The sequence below is a fragment of the Scyliorhinus canicula genome, chromosome 17, assembly GCF_902713615.1.
Source record: "Scyliorhinus canicula chromosome 17, sScyCan1.1, whole genome shotgun sequence".
Taxonomy (NCBI): domain Eukaryota; kingdom Metazoa; phylum Chordata; class Chondrichthyes; order Carcharhiniformes; family Scyliorhinidae; genus Scyliorhinus; species Scyliorhinus canicula.
In genome coordinates, this window is record NC_052162.1 from 15,180,309 (window position 1) to 15,200,836 (window position 20,528).

Consider the following 20,528-nt stretch of genomic DNA (forward strand, 5'->3'; position numbering starts at 1 on the left):
AACAGAAATCTTGGTGAACGATTCACCTTGACCGACTGACTCCTGCCTGCCAAGGACAGAGGGAGACTATCCCATCTCTGCAAATCGAACTGATCCTTCCCACCAAGTTTGTGTAGTTCAACCTGTTGAGGCGGGCGGAATCCTGAGCCATCTGAACCCCCAGGTACCCCCTGAAATAAGAACCCACTAATCGGAATGGCAACACCCCCAAGTTGACTCACCTCCACGGGGGAGTAGCCGGGAATCACTCACTTTTCTCCAGGTTCAATTTGTACTCTGAAAAAGAGTCAAAGTGCCTCAGCAGCTCCATTATATCGCCCATGTTTGGGATTGTGTCTCTCAGGTATAGTAAGAGATCATCAGTGTACAGGGATAACCTGTGCTCCATATGCCTTTATCCCCCACCCCTCGCTATCCCCCTACACCTGCCTGAATTCCTCAGGGCGGTGGTCAAAGGTTCTATCTCCAATGCAATCAAGAGGGGGGAACACAAGGCATCCCTGTCTCTTTCCCCTGTTCAACTGAAAATACTCATGTTATTTGTGTGCACGCTGTCCTTCGGGCCTTTAAACACCAATCGTACTCGCGACACAAATTTAGGCCCCATTCCAAACAGTTTCAGTACCACATACAAATAATCCCATTCTGCCCTGTCGAATGCCTTTTTGGCATCCAATGAATGCAACAATTACCTCCTGTTCCAACCCCTCCGATGGGCATAGCACCACTTTTAACAGCCACCGCACATTAGGCAATTGCTCCAGAAACTCCACTATATCCGAACCTTCCCAGGCAGCTCCGACCTAGAAAGGTTATTATAGAATGCTTTGAACGTCCCATTGACTTTAGTTGCCGTGGACACCAACCTGTCGCCTGAGTTTCGAACCTGAATATTCTGTCGGTAGGTTGCCTGCCACCTCAACTGGCAAGCCAAGAGACGACTGGCCTTCTCCTCATATTTGTACATAACCTCCCTCAAGCGCCGAATCTGGCGCACCATCTTATCTGTGGACGTTAACTCGTCACAAATTCCAAAAGATGTGCTGTTAGGTAATTTGGACATTCTGAATTCTCCCTCCGTGTGCCCGAACAGGCGCGGGAATGTGGCGGGTCTACAAGGTGGTTTTCACAGTAACTTCATTACAGTATTAATATCAGGCTACTTGTGACAATAAAGATTATTATTATAAACAGCATCTGCAGCTTCTTCCTGCTAATCAGGGGCTCTGGGGATCACTCAAATATCTACCGTCAACCTCCAGGATTTCATCTACCAACCTTTGCCGTTTCTCACTTGCCTCCCTATCTGTCTGTGCTTTGTGCAAGATTATCTCCCCTCCCCACTGTCTTCAGTGCCTCCCACAGAACCAAGGCGTGGTGAATGTACATCATGTAATTCACACTGTATAGTATTGTGTTCACACTGTATAGCATTGTGTCCTTGTGGGCTCTGTCTGTGAGCCGTTGCGCGGCTCTGCCCACAGGGGGAGATGGGGAGCTTGTACAGGGCTCCACCCTCGGCTCTGCCCATGGCCCCTCCCACTACCAGAAGTATAAAGTACTGCAGCCTTTTGAGTCTGCCCTCAGTTCTTCTGGTCACAGGCAGGCTCAGTTGTAAGTCTATTAAAGCCACAGTTTACTTCCTATTGTGTCTCGAGTGAATTGATGGTCACATCAATTTAATAGACTTACGAAATCCACTATGGAATCAACCCTCAAACCTGATCGACTAGAACTCGCCCCGCAGGCTGCAGAGGCGAAGGAAATCTTTCTACACTGGCTTCGGTGTTTCAAGGTCTACCTGGCTGCGTCGACTACCTCCGCGACTACAGATGAGCAGAAACTCAGTCTACTGCACGCACGCTGAGCCATCGCACCTCTACACAACTCAACAGTACCGACTTGTACACCGAGGCCCTCGCTATGCTTGACCGATTATACGTGCGGCCTGTAAACGAGGTCTATGCGCGGCATATTTTCGCTACCCGCCGCCAGCGCCCCAGAGTCGCTAGAGGCTCCACCCTCGGCTCCGCCCATGGCCCCTCCCACTACCGGAAGTATAAAGTGCTTCAGCCTTGTGTGTCTGCTCTCAGTTCTTCTGGTCGCAGGCAGGCTCAGTTGTAAGTCTATTAAAGCCACAGTTTACTTCCTATCGTGTCTCGAGTGAATTGATGGTCACATCACAAGGGCAGAACCTCCACATTCCTATGAAACCCCACAGACATATCGATCGCTCTTGATATCCTTCCGCAAAACCCCAGGTCTGTCACTGCCCCACATCCAAACTTCATGCTGGTCGCTGAACTGACCAGTCTCCAAAGCCATATGTGGAACATGATCCAAAATAACTATCGCAGAATACGCACTTTCCTCACCCCTGGCAGCAGCAGTTTTGGATTCAAAACACAATCTAAACCTGCTCCCCCCCGCAAAAGATCAATTGGTGCCTGTCCAAGTCTGGTATGGTGGCCAACATTCTCTTCATGCTACTTCGTCACAGTTTCGAGTGTACACATTCACCAACACCACTGATTGCCTTCCAATGTTCCCATAACCATTAAGTGCCTACCTCCCTGATCCGCCACAACCCTCCCCACCTGAAACCAAACTCTTTTATTAATTAACATTGCCACCAGCAAACCCCCCAACCCCGCCCTCCCCGGTCCTGCTGTCAAGACTGAGTGGAGCACCTGGTTCACCCAAACTTTCTGAAACCTAGTTTGGCACCTCACCCTCAGGTGGGTCCCCTGCAAAAGCACCACATCAGACGGCACTCTGATCCTCCTCCTCCAGCAGCTTAGCAAATATCGCAGCAACGTACTCGGCCCCGGGCAACCCCATGATCCTGAGGTTCCGCCTCCTCGACCTTATCCCTCAGTCCCTTGATCCTGTCCTCCATTACTAACGACTCAGCTTCTAGTGAGGCTATCTGGTCACTGTGTCGCAATAAGGTCTCCTCCACCCTTCAACACCTCACTATGCTCTTGCACTATCTCTGAGATCTTTCCCAATGCCTCCTCTTTTAACAGGTACAGCCCAACCCAACGAGCTTGCCTCTGCCATCTTTGTTCGCAATGGACTCCGCACTTTCCCAGCTCCTCTGAAGGGCTACCGCTCGTACCCTTCCTTCCAGTGCTCTTTTTTGCGATCTTTGACATCTTCTTGTAAAGAACTAGTCCACAAATTAACCCCGGGAACACAGGGAGCACGGTAGCATAGTGGTTAGCACAATTGCTTCACAGCTCCAGGGTCCCAGGTTCTATTCCCAGCTTGGGTCACTGTCTGTGCGGAGTCTGCACATTCTCCCCGTGTGTGCGTGGGTTTCCTCTGGGGCTTCCTCCCACAGTCCAAAGATGTGCAGGTTAGGTGGATTGGCCATGCTAAATTGCCCTTAGTGTCCAAAATTGCCCTTAGTGTTGGGTGGGGTTGCTGGGTTATGGGGATAGGGTGGAGGTGTGGGCTTGGGTAAGGTGCTCTTTCCCAGATCTGGTGCAGACTCGATGGGCCGAATGGCCTCCTTCTGCACTGTACATTCTATGAACCGGTCTAAAAAAACGGAGGACTCTGGGGGGAGCTACCTTGTGCACGATCTCCTTCCACATACCACCACAAGTCCTCAAAGGGAGTTATAAAGCAGAATATAACAACGGACAAGGTTCTGTCCTGGAAGTGTTTGGTAGGACAGACAGACAGCAGCTATAGTAGCCCTTATTATGGGCATACACAATTTTGGGGGATAGCTTGTAAGCCCTGCAGATGCTATGCTCCCTCATCCCCCCAGCCCAGGGGGGGACCCTTGACGTGTGGTGCCCAGTGCCCCCTAACCAAGCTCCCCACCCCCAACACTGGGGCAGCAGCTCCAGTGCCCCTGGGCTCATCTCGTTGGCTTCGCTTGGCAGCCATTGCGCCAGCTTCCCGCTTTTAAAAACGAGTGCTAAACTGGGGAGCCAATTAGTTCCATGAGATTGGATTTACATCTTGCTAATGAGATGGAGATTGGCTTTAATTGCAGAGGATACTGGAAGTCTGCAGAGGGATTTGGATAGGTTAAGTGAATGGGATAGAGTCTCGCAGGTGGAATACAATATTGACAAATGTGAGGTTATCCATTTTGGTAGGAACAGCAAAAGGGATTATTATTTAAATGATAAAATATTAAAACATGCTGCTGTGCAGAGGGGTCTGGGTGTGCTCGTGCAAAGGTCGCAAAAAATTGGTTTACAGGTGCAACAGGTGATTAAGAACGCAAATGGAGTTTTGTTCTTCATTGCTAGAGGGATGGAGTTTAAGACTAGGGAGGTTATGCTGCAACTGTATAAAGTGTTAGTGAGGCCACACCTGGAGTATTGTGTTCAGTTTTGGTCTCCTTACCTGAGAAAGGACGTACTGGCGCTGGAGGGTGTGCAGAGGACATTCACTAAATTAATCCCAGATCTGAAGGGGTTGGATTATGGGGAAAGGTTGAGTAGACTGGGACTGTACTCGTTGGAATTTAGAAGGATGTCATATAAAATTATGAAGGGGATAGGATAGATGCGGGCAGGTTGTTTCCACTGGTGGGTGAAAGCAGAACTAGGGGGCATTGCCTCAAAATAAGGGGAAGTAGATTTAGGACTGAGTTTAGGAGGAACGTTGGGGCTGGTTTAGCACAGTGGGATAAACAGCTGACTTGTAATGCAGAACAATGCCAGCAGCGCGGGTTCAATTCCCGCACCGGCCTTCCTGAACAGGCGCCAGAATGTGGCACTTGGGGTTTTTCACAGTAACTTCATTGAAGCCTACTTGTGACAATAAGCAATCATTATTATTATTAACTTCTTCACCCAAAGGGTTGTGAATCTATGGAATTCCCTGCCCAGTGAAGCAGTTGAGCCTCCTTCATTAAATGTTTTCAAGATAAAGATAAGATAGTTTTTTGGAGAATAAAGGAATAGAGAGTGATGGTGTTCAGGCCGGAAAGCAGAGCTGAGTCCACAAAAGATCAGCCATGATCTCATTGAATGGCAGAGCAGGCTCAAGGGGCCAGATGGCTCCTCCTCCTCCTAATTCTTATGTTCTCAATTGGTGTCTTGCCACATCTGTGGTGTATCCGCAACCCGCCACTGGAGCGGGACGGTTAGATGGCAAACTGATTCACGTCCGGTGCGGATTATGCTATTCAACCAGTGTGCCCCAATCCACACCGATCATGACGAGGCCATTAAAGTATGCCCAACTTTTCGAGTCGGATGACTCTTGGTCAAGGATTAAATGTATTCCTGAAATCCCCATCACATGATTAGCCCGCACGCTCCAGCTATTAGTCAACCAAACACGTCCATCCTTGTGACGTACTGCCTTACCTCACACCAACTGGTAAGCTAAAAGGCTCATTGCCCAATTGGATGACAGTCAACCATCAACCAAACAGTTTTTATATCTGGTAAAGAGAAATGTTCTAAGGAAATAGCAAAACAAATGTTAATGTCCCAATGAAATTTTTTTTGGCCCAGAGCTGCACACTGCAGTGTCCTGGAGCTTGCTCTTCAGTTCCTGGAGACCTCTGAAGGACATCCTCTCCCTGGCCCATTTGGATCTGCTGAGGGCTTTGGTCTGCGCGGGGCTCGCTGGGAGTTGTGTGGAAATTGAGTGGGCCGCGGCGGGGAGGGAACTACAACCCCCGGCGTGCAGCGCGCTGGAAGGGCGGGGTTTAGAGCGCGCAACCGCAGTGGCTGGGAGCCCGGAAGCTTTGCTGTCGACGTGGGCAGGTGCGGCGGTTATGGAGTGAGGCGGAGACGGCCCAAGATTCACCCCTCCGAGCTGGCGGAGAGAGGCGCCGACCATGTGGCTGAAACCCGAGGAGGTGCTGCTGAAGAACGCCCTGAAGTTATGGCTGACGGAGAAAACGCACAAGTACTTCGTCCTGCAGTGTCGCAGAGGCTACGGAGAGGGCGGCGGCGGACTAACGGGTAAAGTTCGGAGAGCCGGGGACAGGCTCCGGCAGCCGGGGGGATGCGCAGCCGCAGTGCGAGGACAGGCGCCGGCAGCCGGGGAGGCGCGCAGCCGCAGTGGCAGGAGAGGCGCCGGCAGCCGGGTCGTGCGCAGCCGCAGTTTGGGGGAGTGCCGGCAGCCGGTTCGTGCGCAGCCGTAGTTTGGGTGGGGAGTGCCGGCCGGTGCCTGCTGCACAGCCGCAGAACGAGCCTGCCGGTTGCCGTGCAGTGCGCCGCCGCTGGCCGGCTGTTAGCCTCTTGTGAAGAGAGAGTAAATAAAAGAGACATTCCTGTGCTCAGAACCCAGTATCGGTGTTCAATTCATACACGGGAAAACTTTTATTTGTTGACCTTCCTTTTGTTATTTGCTTTACCTGTAATTTATTTATTAACTGTCTCTGCTATTTAATTGCCTGTCACTTGTTTAATTCTGTCATTAATTAGTTTCTGACATTTAACTATTGATGTGTCAATTATTGGTCCCCTGACATTTAACCATCTGACATTTAATCATTTATCTGTCATTATTTTGTCATTTATCTATTTGCCATTTTGCTTCATGTCATTATTCCTGTCATTATTCACTATGATGGGGAGATGCTGGCATTGGACTGGGGTGAGCACAGTAAGAGGTCTTGCAACACCAGGTTAAAATGCAACAGGTTTGTTTCAAACACTAGCTTCCGGAGCACTGCTCCTTCCTCAGGTGAATCCTCGCCCGAGGAAGGAGCAGTGCTCCGAAAGCTCGTGTTTGAAACAAACCTGTTGGACTTTAGCCTGGTGTTGTAAGACCTCTTACATTATTCACTATGTCATTATTCCTGTCACTTAATTTTCCTGAGATTCAGGAATTTCCTTGGGCGGTGGCACGGTGGTGCAGTGGTCAGCACTGCTACCTCACCGTGCACTAGGGACCCAGGTTTGGAGTTTGCACGTTCTCCCCGTGTCTGCGTGAGTTTCTTCCCACAATCCAAAGAAGTCCAGGTTAGGTGGATTGGCCATGGCAAATTGCCCCAAAGGCTAGGTGGGGTTATGGAGTTACAGTGAATGGGTTTAGGTCGGGTGCTCTTTTGGAGGGTCAGTGCATACTTGATGGACCGATTGGCCTCCTGCACTGTTGGGATTCTATTATTCTGGCTGTTGCACTTCACATTTTATCGTTTGCCATTTATATTATTTGCCTGCCAACCTATTATTTACTGTTTTATTTGTATACTTGCTATCTGTTTCAGTCATACACCTTTCCATTCACCTCATTCCTGGCACCAACGCACACCAACCCCACCCTGGCTCCTCCGGAGGCCCTGAGTTGATTACCCATGGTGTGTGAATCAGCACTTCAGCTCCAACCGTGGATCAGTTGTGTGCTTGTACACTTTCTCAGTGCGTCTCCTTCTGTCCCCACCTCGTTACAGTGCTGAAAATCAGTGCTGTCACCACAACATGTTCTCTGGCCTGTGTTATGCAACCTTGCACTTGCAGAGTGCTGAGGGGCATTTTGTAATTTGTTCTGCACTTTGACAAGTTGTTATCCATCCTTAACAAGGATTTTTCCATACTTTAATTTTGCCCTTTTGTGTTTAGTGTTGAATAAATCACAGGTGCAGTCAAATCTAAAATGAATAGAAATTGCAAAGTATATTTCTTGTACAGTAATCGTTCATTTTTGCATGAGATTAGGAGGATTTATTCCAAACATTCGGCGTGACCCTGGGGAACTGGGTTAATACACTAAATGATTTCACTTCAGGGAGTCTGGGCTAGAATCCTGCCCAGCTAATAGAATGAAATCCCTGGTTCCCTCCTGGCTGAAAACCTGACATGGTGTGTGCAGGGTCATGATGTACATTTGGCAATGTCATTCAGGCCACACGGCTAACTGATACAGGATGTGTTGTGTTGGACCAGCTGTCAAGTACATCCCGTCTTTCGCTATTAGACTGAGGCACACAGTCTCATGTTTCATCATTAATTTAATGAACATATTCCTCAGACCATCTTCCAGCAATATCCTCTTTCTAGAAATGGATTGCACTTTATGCTGCAATTTCTTTATCAATCAATACTGAATGATCCGGCATAGGCTGCCTGAATCTGTCAAGGTAAATGAAAACTTTTTTAAAAATGTATTAAAAATACTCCCAGCAATTGTTAGATGCGGCATTAGTTGGTAAATCAATAGTTGGCATTCCAGGCAGTTATAAATAATTCACTATATCTAAATCGGTACTCTGCTGTTGTTAAAATTGAGCTGCAGAAGAGGCAGAGATGATTTTGTTTCTCTCTACCAACATACTTAATAAGCACTGGATCAAATCATTGTTACACAGCCTGTTGAAGGGTGTAATGAAAGTTTCCCGTTGTCTCGATTGATAAATGAACTCCCCGGAAGCGAGCTATGCTCAGCTGGTCGGTCTCTTGCCCATTGAACTGAACCTCGGCACATGTCAGTACTTTTGGATGAGGACAGGAGAAAGGGAGGAAATTGAGAAGCAAGGAATTATTAATCTGCTAACTCTTTCTGCACTTTGAATGCTGGATTCAACTGGTTCTAGAGCCTTATTGGATTCCAGATTTTCTTTTTAAAGAACAAGAGATTTAACGGTGCCGATCTCTTCTATCTTGGAACTTTTTTCATTGTCTTGATATTTTTGAAAGTTTGGTTCTTACTTTGATGTGTTTTCTTCAGGAGATACATGTGCCTCTAATTGCTGGATATATCTTCGAACTTTTCCTTTTGATAGTCTTTAAATTCATGCTCAAAATGAGTGCCATGGAGACCATTACTGTATCCTAAAGAGCATCAAAAAAGTTACACATTGCAATTAAATAAGCTCAACATCATTATATAAATATTTTAGCGATTGGAATGTTACAGAGCAGAAACAGGCCATGAAATCCAGCTGACCTGTGCCCATGTTTATGCTCCACATCGTTCTTCATCTTACCCCATCAATATCTATTTCTATTCCTGTCTCCCTAGTACCTTCTAATCCTCCCTCCCTAATCTTCTAACTTAAGTGCAAAATTGCTATTTGCTGGAACTACTTTAATTGAGTTTGGTTGGTCATCCACAATGTCTGACATATCCCGACCAAACAAATGTTCTACAGGGAGCTCAAGTCTGGAGTGCGCATTTAATGGTGGTCAAGGGAAGTGCTACAAGGGCACCCTGAAATCTTCACCATATGAGTTTTGATATCGACTTCAAGTCCTAGGAGAAGCTCACCCAAGGTCGCTGCTCCTGGTGTGCAACCTAAATTAAAAACAGTGCAGTCTCCTTTGAAAGCATGCGCATACCAGAGGCAGAGAGAAAGGCAAGGAGAGGAAATTCTGAACCGACAATGTGTCCAAAACTCTTATCATCTGCAGTATCCTGCCCTGTTTGCGCAGATTGATCTAGAGCAGTCATCTGTGGACCAGGAACCTACCAAACCCCTCAGGTGATGAACATGTTTGTCCCTCGAAGAGAAGATGGCCACAAGCAAGACCCTAATATATGACAGAGTTCCACATTCTCACCACTCTCCAGGTGAAGAAGGTTTAGCTCATGGGTTTATTAGTGACTATCTTGTATTTATGATCATTAGTTTTGGACTCCCTGCAAATACAACGTTCCCAGTGTCTACCCTGTTGAACTGCTTCAGAATTTTAAAGACTTTTATTCATTCACACCTCAATTTCTTTTCTGAGGAAAAAGGGCCCCAGCCTGTGCAATCATTGCTGGGTTACTGATTTTTAATAATTGTTAAAATTTGTTCCATAATTCAGATATTTTAGGACCTAACTGTCAGCAATATAATTTTTGGATGTGAAGTTAGTATTTTTTTAAATTTAAAGTAGCCATTCATTTTTTTTTTCAATTAAGGGGAAATTTAGCATGGCTAATCCACCTATCCTGCACATGACAATAAGCGATTTTCATTCATTTCATCTTTGGGTTGTGGGGGTGAGACCCACACAGAAACGGGGAGAATGTGCAAACTCCACACGGACAGTGATCCGAGACCAGGATTGAACCTGGGTCATCGGTGCCATTGGGCAGTAGAGCTAACCACTAGCATAGTGGTATTGTCACTGGACTAGTGATCCAGGGCAATTCCTGTTCAAATCCCACCAAGGCAGATGGTGAAATTTGAATTCCATAATAATCTGGAATTTAAGGTCTAATAATGACCAATGAAACCCTTCACTGAAGTCAGGTTGAGCCCTAACACTGGGTTTCCTACAAAACTTCATGGAAAGAAAATTCAACGCTTGAACTTGTATAGCATCTTTATGGAATTGACATGTATTTCTTATTTGCCTTTTCCACTGGTTTTATCCCAGCATAATATTCACATGCTGTTAGTTGTCAAAATTAAGGCACTTCCTTGCAAGCTTTAACCTTTCTCTGACCAGTAGTTTGGTGTAATTCAGCTGAGCATGCAATGTAAAATGTGTGTGATTGGATGAATAACAAGCTAATTGTTGAGGTACAAAAACATTTGTTTTTGGTTCCTGCAGGCCTCCTTGTTGGGACACTTGACACTGTGTTTGATTCAACTTCTAAAGTAGCTCCGTATCGCATTTTACATCAAACACCAGAATCCCAAGTCTATTGGTCCATTGCATGTGGTAAGTTAAATCGTTATTGTGCAAGTTATTGATGGTTTGGGGTCATCTTCCGCCATCAATCATTTGGGATTTACGACACTTGAATGCATATTAATACATTGCGTTATGCAAAATACAAAGTATACCAAAGTAAAACCTTATTTAAAACGTGAAGCATCGTTTCTTAATTTTTGAAAAAGATATTATTCTTATATTAATTCTTAATGCTGTCTTATCGCAACATTTCCCCTCGGGTGCTATGTGCTTTTGTGCAGAAACTTGAAAGCCTTATAGACGCACAATTTTAAAAGGATTTCATGTAATCGCCCCCCCCCCCCCCCCCCCCCCCCCCCCCGCAATTTCGAAATGTGGTAGCGAGCGGGAATTGCCGCGAGCATCCTGGCGCTCGGCCCAGCGAGGCCGGCAACACAAGTCAACGTTAATTGGTCCACTTAACAAGGCCTGGCGGGCTTCTCGCCACAAATGAGGACTCGCCAGCTGATTCACCGGGACCGCGCTCGCCAGCCCCCCGCTAACGAGGTCAGCAGCACTTAAGCTGCACTTGCTCAGCCAACCCCAGCCAGCTCGCAACAATGTCGCCGTGGAGACCAGCCCCAAGGTTCGGGGACGCTGACCTGGGGAGGCGCCTCGACGCAGTGGAGGCCAGGAGGAATGTTCTGTTCCCCAGAGGGTGAGCCACAAGGCAGCCAGTGCTGCCTGGGGTGAGGTGGGAGCAGCTTTCAGCTCGGAGTATGATCAAGAGGACTGGCCTGCGGTGCAGGAAGAAGGTCAACGACTGACACCAAGCAGCACTAGTGAGTAGACACCAATACCCCCTCAATCACCACCCCACAACCCCCCAAACTCTGCCTTCACACCCCCTTTACCACCACTGTGAACCCCGCAACCTTCCTGGCGCGAGGCCGGCAATGCAATTTAACGATAATTGGTCCACTTAACGAGACCTTGCGGATTCTCACTGCAAATGTGGGCTCGCCAGCTGATTCGCCAGGACGACTAACAATGCCCTCTCCGTGTCCCCTCAGGAAAAGCTCTCCCATAATCGCCGGGAGAGGGGCCCAGACCGGCAGAGGGGTTACAGACATTAGAATCTTCACCTCCTTCGAGGAGCGGGCCCTGGAGGTGACCGGTGTTGCCGAGGACAGATCGGTCACCCACGCAGAGCCTGGCGGATGCCCCACAGGTGAAGAACCACTGGGCTCCACCCGGAGGACCTGTCAAAAGTGAGTTGTTATTGCCTTACTGACTGACCCCATCCTGCCCAGATGTCCATTCACCTGCAGGTCCTCCGGCCGACAGAGCTGGCCCATCCCGGGCAGCACTCTTCTGACTCCGGGGTCAGCACCTCAAAGGAGAGCTTTGAGGATGCAACCGTGGTCGCGGCACAGCTGTCATCCTCACCCTCCACCAGCGCAGATACACACATCTATGTGGGACATGTTAGTGGACAAGCTTCGGGGGCATAATCTGATGAGCACTGCATCGCTGATGATGCATATCAGGTGGATGCAGGCACCCCCAGGCAAGACAGCGGTAGGAAGTCTGCTGGATCCCAGGACCCAGCTGGTGCCAGCCTGATGCTGAGCCTGTGGAACAAATTACCCAGAGCTGATGGAGACGATAGAGCCTAACCTGGGCTTCAGAGGGAGATTTCATTGGTACTCCAGCAGATCCATAGCCGCTTGAAGGAATCTCAGTGGCTCGGGCGCAGGAGATATTGCTGGCAATGTGTGGCACTGAGGCCAACGCTGTTAGGGCGGCAACAGCAGTGGAGAGCCTGGTGCACGGCGTCGGATGTGTCCCAGGTGTCGCACAGTCGGCGACAGCCACGGGTGAGGGTCTCAGCAGAATGTCTGACTCATTGGGGGATGTCACCCAGCACCAGGCCGACCTTGATGAGGTTCAGCGGGACATATCCCGCTCTCAGATGAGCATGGCCATGGCGCTGAGGAATCTGTCCCATTCACAGGTGGGCATGGCTGAGGCACTGCAGAGCATTGCCCAGTTAATGAGGAGCATCACTGAAAGCACCGACACCTATGGTGAAGACCATAGGGAACCACGAGGGCTGGCAGAGCCAGATGATGCAGGGGTAGACGGGGCTCAAACCAGGGGCCCCTCTGTCCCAGGGTGAACCCCAGGCCCTAAGGGCTCCGGTTGGGAGTAGGGGGTGCCGGGTGCCTACCTGGACCCATCCTATGGAGTGGCGACGGCAATGGCCGCCAGTTCCCCCGAGATCCACCCCTCTGAGGTCGTGTTTCGCAGTTGGCACACGGGACAGGGTGGCGCGGCGTGGTTGTACATGTGCCGCTGAAAGTGAGCCGGGGCCCTCCAGCCACAGACGCTGCAGAGGACACCCGCCAGGAGCATCAAAGGCCACGGGACGAGGTAAGCAATTGGCTGCCTCCACCTCTGATGTGCATCGTGGGGAAACACCAAGATGTAGTGGTTGAACTAGGATGACCAAGCACGCCGAGGACCACTGAGGGCACTGGGGACGTGGGTGGGTGGGTAGGTAATGGGTGGGGGGCGGCACCATCGGGAGTGGGGTTTGTATAGCACTTTAAACACTTTTTCGCAAAACCATTATGATGCCTCTGTCACATCCTCCTGCAATGCGGGCTGACCCCCAGACAATTCTGAAAACTTCTATTAAAGCTGTCCGTAACCTTCTCTGGCCTTGATGGGAAACAATTCATTTTTTGTAAGACCCAACCAATTTAAGACCCAGATTGGAGGGATTCAAAAAGTATTGAAACATCTTCATTGTTAACTTGACATTTCATTGTTTAATGAAACATTTAGGAAAGGAACAAAGTCGCCTTTCTATCCCAAGGGTTTCCCATGTCCTTCACTGCTACTTTGAGGTATCATCGATGTTGTAACGGAGACAAACTATTGGCTTCACGGTTGTTAGAAAGCAGTACATTAATAATAGATTACTGTGTGATCAAGTTAATTTTTCAGTTACAGTTTTATTTTCTTTCAATCCATCCATTGTTTTGCTTTGCAACCACATACCAGTCAATAGCTGTGGTATCTCAAATGCAGTCAGACCAAGTTGTGTCTCAGTGAAGCAGTGTTGGTGGATTGGGGAAATTGGACCAGGGTATGCAGATGTAATTCAGTTCTCTGCAAAGTTTTGCATTCTGTCCTTTCTCTTATATAATTGTTTTGGTGCTATTTATAATTAAACTGAAAAGGAAGTTAGAAATTTGGAAGGCAAAGAAAATATTTGTTGTGCAGGCGCTTCTCCATAGCTGACAATAACTAAACTGAACTATAACAATGCCATCATTGACAGAGAGTGTAATTACAATGTGACATATTTACATAGGCTGTTTCCTTTGTCAATACTAAGAAGAATTTAGAATGAAAGTCCAGGTGAAAAAAATATTACAAGGGAAGGGCAGGAAGTGAATACAGATGTTTAAATTAATGTGGATGGTTACTTCAGATTTGATTTTTATATTCCAGTTTCTCCTGTCGGAAGCACTGGCCAAAATTGTCCGGCTGCTCCCGCTGGTGGGATGTTCAGGTCCTGCCGACTCCCCCGCCACTTGTTCCGTGGCGGTGGAGGGTGCAAACAACGGAAAAAAATCAGAAGATATCGCTGCCAGCCAATGGTGTATTGCCTCCGCCGCTGTAAAACATGCCGTGGGGGATGGAGGAAAATCCTACCCATTGCCTTGAATTCTTTTCTGAAAATGTAAAGAGCCACCAATTACAAGTTGTGATAAATTGTGGGCCAAAGTCATGTTACCGTGTCATGGAAGCATTTCCTTAAGACCATAAGACATGGGGCAGAATTAGGTCACTCGGCCCATCAAGTCTGCTCCGCCATTCCATCATGGCTGATATTTTTCTCATCCCCCCCTCCCTGCCTTCGCCCTGTAATCGCTGATCCCCTTATTAATCAAGAACCTATCTATCTCTGCCTTAAAGACACTCAGTGACTTGGCTTCCACAGTCTTCTGTGGCAAAGAGTTTCACAGATTCACCACCCTCTGGCTGAAGAAATTCCTCCTCATCTCTGTTTTAAAGGTCTGAGATTGTGTCCTATGGTTCTAGTTTTTCCTACAAGTGGAAATATCCTCTCCACGTCCACTCTATCCAGGCCTTGCAGTATCCTGTAAGTTTCAGTAAGATCCCCCATATCCTTCTAAACCCCAACTAGTACAGATCCAGAGTCCTCAACTGTTCCTCATACGACAAGCTCTTCATTCCAGGAATCATTCTTGTGAATCTCCTCTGGACCCTTTCCAAGGCCAGCACATCCTTCCTTAGATACAGGGCCTAAAACTGCTCACAGTACTCCAAATTGTCTCCGACCAGAGCCTTATACAGCCTCAGAAATAGATCCTTGCTCTTGTATTTGCCTTCCTAACTGCCGACTGAACCTGCACGTTAACCTTAAGAGAATCGTGAACAAGGACTCCCAAGTCCCTTTGTGCTTCTGATTTCCTAAGCATTTCCCCATTTAGAAAATAGTCTATGCCTCCATTTCTCCTTCCAAAGTGCATAACCTCACATTTTTCCACATTGTATTCCATCTGCCACTTCTTTACCCACTCTCCTCCTATCCAAGTCCTTTTGTAGCCCCCCTGCTTCCTCAATACTACCTGTCCCTCTCCATGTCTTTGTATCATCGACACACTTGGCACCAGTGCCTTCAGTTCCTTCTTCCACTGCACTTTGGGGTAGCGAATTTCACAGATTCACAACCCTTTGGGAGAAGTAGTTTCTCCTCAACTCCATTTTAAATTTGCTATGTCTTATCCTAAGACTATGGTCTCTTGTTCAAGGACGCCCCACAAGAGGAAATATCAGTTCCACGTCTACTTTATCCAAACACTTTATCATCTTGAGTACCTCAATTTGATCGCCCCTCATTCTTCTAAACTCTAGAGAGTATAGGCCTAAACCTTTCAATCTCTCTTCATATACGACAAACCCCTTATCTCTGGAATCAACCTTGTGAACCTCCTCTGAACTGCCTCCAATGCCATTTCATCTTTCCTCAAATAAGGGGACCAAAACTGTGCACAATATTCCAGCTGTGATCTCACCAATGCCTTGCACAGTTGCAACAACACCTCCTTACCTTTCTATAAAGTGACTCTTTTACAGCTCTTACTTCCTCAAATTATTACAATGCTCTATTCCTTTAGGTATAAATGCCAACATTCCATTTGCTTTTGTTATTATCTGCTGTACTTGTATGCTAGTTTTCTGTGACTCAAGAACTAGGACCCCCAGATCCCTCTGCAACGGAGCACCCCGAAGTCTCTCCCGATTTAGATAATAAGTTGCCTTCCCATTTTTCCGACCGAAATACATGACCTCACACTTAACATTCATCAAATCATAGAATAGTTACAGCACAGAAGGAGGCCATTCAACCTATCTTGTCCGTGTCAGCCTGAAGACGCCCAGGTGCCCTTTCTAATCCCACCTTCCTGCACCCAGTCCATAGCCCTGTAACTTAGAGAACCTAAGGTGCAGATCTAGGTACCTTTAAAAAGAGTTTAGGGTCTCTGCCTCCACCAGCAGCGAATTCCAGACTCCCATTACCTTCTGCGTAAAAAGTTCTTCCTCATGTCCTCTCTATACCCTCTGCTTATCTTGAATCTATGACCCCTGGTTCTCGAATTCTCCAGAACTGCACACAATATTCCAGTTGTGGCCTCATCAGTGTTTTATACAATTCCAACATTATATCTTATCCATGTTAAACTCCATCTGCCACTTTTGGGGCGACTCTCGTAACCTATCTATATCCATTTTTAAGGTTCTTATTTCCCATTACAACTTACTGTCCCACCTATTTTTGTATTGTCGGCAAATTTACCTATAAAACCGTCCAGAAAGTGACTCCTTTAGAGCTTTTGCTTCCTCAAATTATTATAATCACATGTAATTGTACCACTTAAAAGTGTACCAGGACTTCCGGTGGCGGCTACGAAGGAGTAAGTTGCACATATGGTGGCTCCTGCTAGGGTCGGACTTTTGGACCTTTTCCCCCGATTTTCTACCGGACTTGAACTGTAAAATTGAAGACAGGCAATTGTGTACTGAATTCCCACATTGGTGCATGTAGAGAAGGACTAGAAGTGCTCGTAAAGGCAGAAACAAAAAGACAGAGAAGGCTTGGGCCAAAGCTGCAGCAGGAGACAGCATGGCGGAGGACCGGACCTCTGGTTTGTCGACCCAGCGGTCAACGCAGCAGCTGATGCAAGTTATTCGGGAAGGCTTTGCAAAGCAGAAACGGGACTGCTTGGAGCGGCTGGAGCTTAGATTGGACGCCCAAGATCGGGCGATCCAGAAGGTGGAGACGGCGCTGGCTGAGCAGGAGGAACATCAAACTGCGGTGGAGTTGGAGGTGGGGATGCTGAGAGAGCAGCAGAAGAAGCTCCTGGAGAAGTTGGAGGACCTAGAGAATAGGTCCCGCCGGCAGAACTTGTGAATCGTTGGGCTCCCGGAGGGGTCCAAAGGAGCGGACACTGGGGCATGCATCGCAGATATGTTAGAGAAGCTGCTGGGGGCTGGGGCATTCTCCTGACCCTTGGAGGTGGCCAGAGCTCACAGAGCACTCGCGAGGAAGCCGTGAACGGGAGACCCCACCCCCAAGGGCAATGGTGGTGAGATTCCACAGGTACTTGGATAAGGAGCGCATTCTACAGTGGGCCAAGGAGACAAGTGGGACAATAGTATCCTGCGGATCTACCAAGTCCTGAATGTGGATGTGGCCAGGAGAAGAGCAGGCTTCAACCAGATTAGGTCGATACTTTTAAAGAAAAAGGTGAAGTTCGGACTGTTGTATCCGGCCCGTCTCTGGGTCACGTACGAGGAACAGCACTTTTATTATGAGTCGGCTGAGGACGTGTACAGCCTACTGTAGAAATCCCCAAACGCCTTATTCACCCCTGCTGAATCTCCAACCAGGTTCCCATCTCCGTCCTTTCCTTTCCCTGTCAACCTAGCTGCCTCCCTCTTTCTAAGCTGCTGTGCAAGCATTCTGCTGGCCTTCTCTCCATACTCATAGATCGCCCCTCTTGCCTGTCTCAGCTGCTCCACCGCCCTCCCTGTTGTTAACAAGCCGAATTCCACCTGTAGCCTCCGCCATTCCCTTAAAAGCCCTGCCACTTGGGTCTCCGCGTACCTCCTATCGATCTGTAGTATCTCCTTAATCAGTCAGTCCGTCTCTGCCTTGTCCACTTTCTCCCTATGGGCCCGTATCGAGATCAGCTCTCCTCCAACATGGGGGAAATTTCAGCAGTGGGAAAGCACTGAAGGCGGTGGTCAGAGGGGCTATGTTTATAGAGGGGAGCTTTCCAAGTATGAGGGCGTTGGAGGAGCAGTTTGGGTTGGCGAGGGGAAATGAATTCAGGTATGTGCAGGTGCGGGACTTCCTTCGTAAACAGGTGTCAACCTTCCCGCTCCTACCATTAAGTGGGATACAGGACAGGGTAGTTTCCAGAGGGTGGGTAGGAGAAGGGAGCGTCTCGGACATTTGCAAGGAACTTATGGGGTCAGAGGAGATGCAGACCGCGGAGCTGAAACACAAGTGGGAGGAGAGATTGCGATGGTCTATGGGTGGACGCGTTGAGTGGAGTCAACGCATCCGCAACATGTGCCAGGCTGAGCCTGATACAATTTAAGGTCGTTCACCGGGCTCACATGACAGTGGCCCGGATGAGCAGATTCTTTGGGGTGGAAGACAGATGTGCAAAATGTGCGGGAGGACCAGCGAACCATGTCCACATGTTCTGGACATGTCCGAAGCTCAGGGGATTTTGGCAGAGGTTTGCAGATGTCATGTCCAAGCTTTTAAAAACAAGGTGGCGCTAAGTCCAGAGGTGGCGATTTTCGGGGTGTTGGAAGACCTGGGAATCCAGGAGGAGAAAGAGGCAAACGTTCTGGCCTTTGCTTCCCTGGTAGCCCGGAGACGGATACTATTAGCTTGGAGGGATTGAAAGCCCCCGAAGTCGGATACCTGGCTATCGGACATGGCTAGCTTTCTCTGTTTGGAGAACATCAAGTTTGCCTTGAGAGGGTCACTGTTAGGGTTCACCCGGAGGTGGCAACCGTTCGTCGACTTCTTCGCGGAAAATTAATCATCAGCAGAAGGGAGGGGCGTTAGTTTAGCTTAGAGTAGGGGGTTAATAAAAGTCGGACATGTGAGGGAGGGAGACGGCTTTTTGCACTATGTTTATAGTTTCATGTACATTGTTTATTGTGTTGTTGTTATAATACCAAACAATAACTCAATAAAATGTTTATTAAAAAAAAGTGTACCAGATCCTGCATGTGTGGGACTAGGGTGTAATCCTGTTTGGTATTTTTAGAGCATGTGATTCTGTCATAATGGGTTAAAAAACAACCACCGCTAAATGTGCAGGCAAATTATGCAGCTCAGTGCAAAGACTTGGGCGGGATTCTCCGACCCCCTGCCGGGTCGGAGAATCGCCGGGGGTTGACGTAAATCCCGCCCCGCCATCCTCCGAATTCTCCGGTCCCCCCAAAAATTGCCCTGGTGTGAATCGCGCCGCCCGCGTCGGGAAATGGTAGGGACTGGCGCGACTCAATGAGCCCGGGGCCGCCCAAATTCTCAGGCCCGCGATGGGCCGAAGCCCTGCCTGTTTTTTGCCAGTCCCGCCGGTGTGAATTGAAGTAGGTCCTTACCGGCAGGACCTGGCGGAACAGGTGGCCTCCGGGGTTCATGGGGGGGCGCGGGGGGATCTGGCCCTGGGAGGTGCCCCCATGGTAGCCTGGCCCGCGATCGGGGCCCACCGATCCGCTGGCGGGCCTGTGCCGTGGGGGCACTCTATTCTTCCGCACCGACAGCTGTAGCGGTCCGCCATTGCTGGTGCGGAAACGAAGCCCTCTGCGCATGCGCGGGGATGACGCCAGCACATGCTGGCGCTCCCGCGTCTTCGCCAACTCGCGCTGGCCGGTGGAGTCCCTTTGGCACCGGTTGGCGTTGAGCCAAGCCCCTTTTCCGCCGGCCGGCAGGGCGCAAACCACTCCGAGGTGGGCTTAGTCCCTAAGGTGCAGAGGATTCCGCACCTCTGGGGCGGCCCGTGCCGGACTGGTTCACGCCACTTCTCGGCACTGGGACTCCCAGTAGGGGAGAATCTCGCCCCTGAGCTGGTTTGTTGCTATCCGTATTTTCACAGCGCTGTATCCTGGATAAAGTTCAATATTTGTATACTGTGTGTACGTTTTACAGCTATGGAAAGCACAGATGTATTATAGTATTCAAATTTACTTGTTTAATATGCTGGCCACAGGAGAGTGTGCTTCAGCCTTTGTGTTATCAGGTGGAATCTCCGACTGCAGATAGAGTGTGACTCGAGTGTTCCAATGCACCAATCTTTCTTGATGCGGTGATAATTTTAAGTGTAGTGCATGTATTACCTTTGGATGGACACTAAGGACCTATATCTAAGTGATGGTTTACCTTTATCTTTTTTAATTCTTTCTTTCTCCAAAATTCTCTGAGACTTATTGATGCAACAATTTTAGTAATGTAGTTTAGCACAATTTATTTGCAGACCATTTGACCGTTCAAGACTGCTCAGCCATTTAATAAGACATGGTTGATCATCAGCCTTAACTGCACTTGGTCACACTACCCTCAAATCCCTTGATTCCTTTAATGCCCCAAAATACTATTGAATGAACTAATTAACTGGGCACCCCCAGATTCTTGGGGTAAAAATTATTCCAAAGATTCACAACCCTTTCAGTGTACAGCTTTCTACTTATCATAGTCCTAATCTTCCCTTCTAAAACTGTGACCCCTACTTTGGACTTCCCAGTCCTGGGAAACATCCTCCTGGCATCTATTCTACCGAGTTCCTCAAGAATTCTATCTGTTTCACGTGCGCTTCTAAACTCTCGGGTGTGTAGGCTCAAGTGTGAATTATTCCCCTTTAG

The 20,528-nt window shown here is 48.4% G+C and overlaps 1 protein-coding gene across 2 annotated transcripts in view; it reads left to right on the forward strand.

Moving 5' to 3' along the window:
* Positions 1–5,717: 5,717 nt before the first annotated feature.
* Positions 5,718–20,528, forward strand: part of tbc1d8b (TBC1 domain family member 8B) — a 70,552-nt gene continuing 55,741 nt past the window's right edge. For both annotated transcript variants that reach the window (XR_005457636.1, XM_038774677.1), the window contains exons 1-2: positions 5,718–5,948; positions 10,476–10,586. Coding sequence is in view for 1 of the 2 variants with exons in the window: in XM_038774677.1 (XP_038630605.1) it covers positions 5,822–5,948; positions 10,476–10,586 (238 nt within the window). In the remaining variant the exon portion in view is untranslated. The remainder of the gene's footprint in view (positions 5,949–10,475; positions 10,587–20,528) is intronic.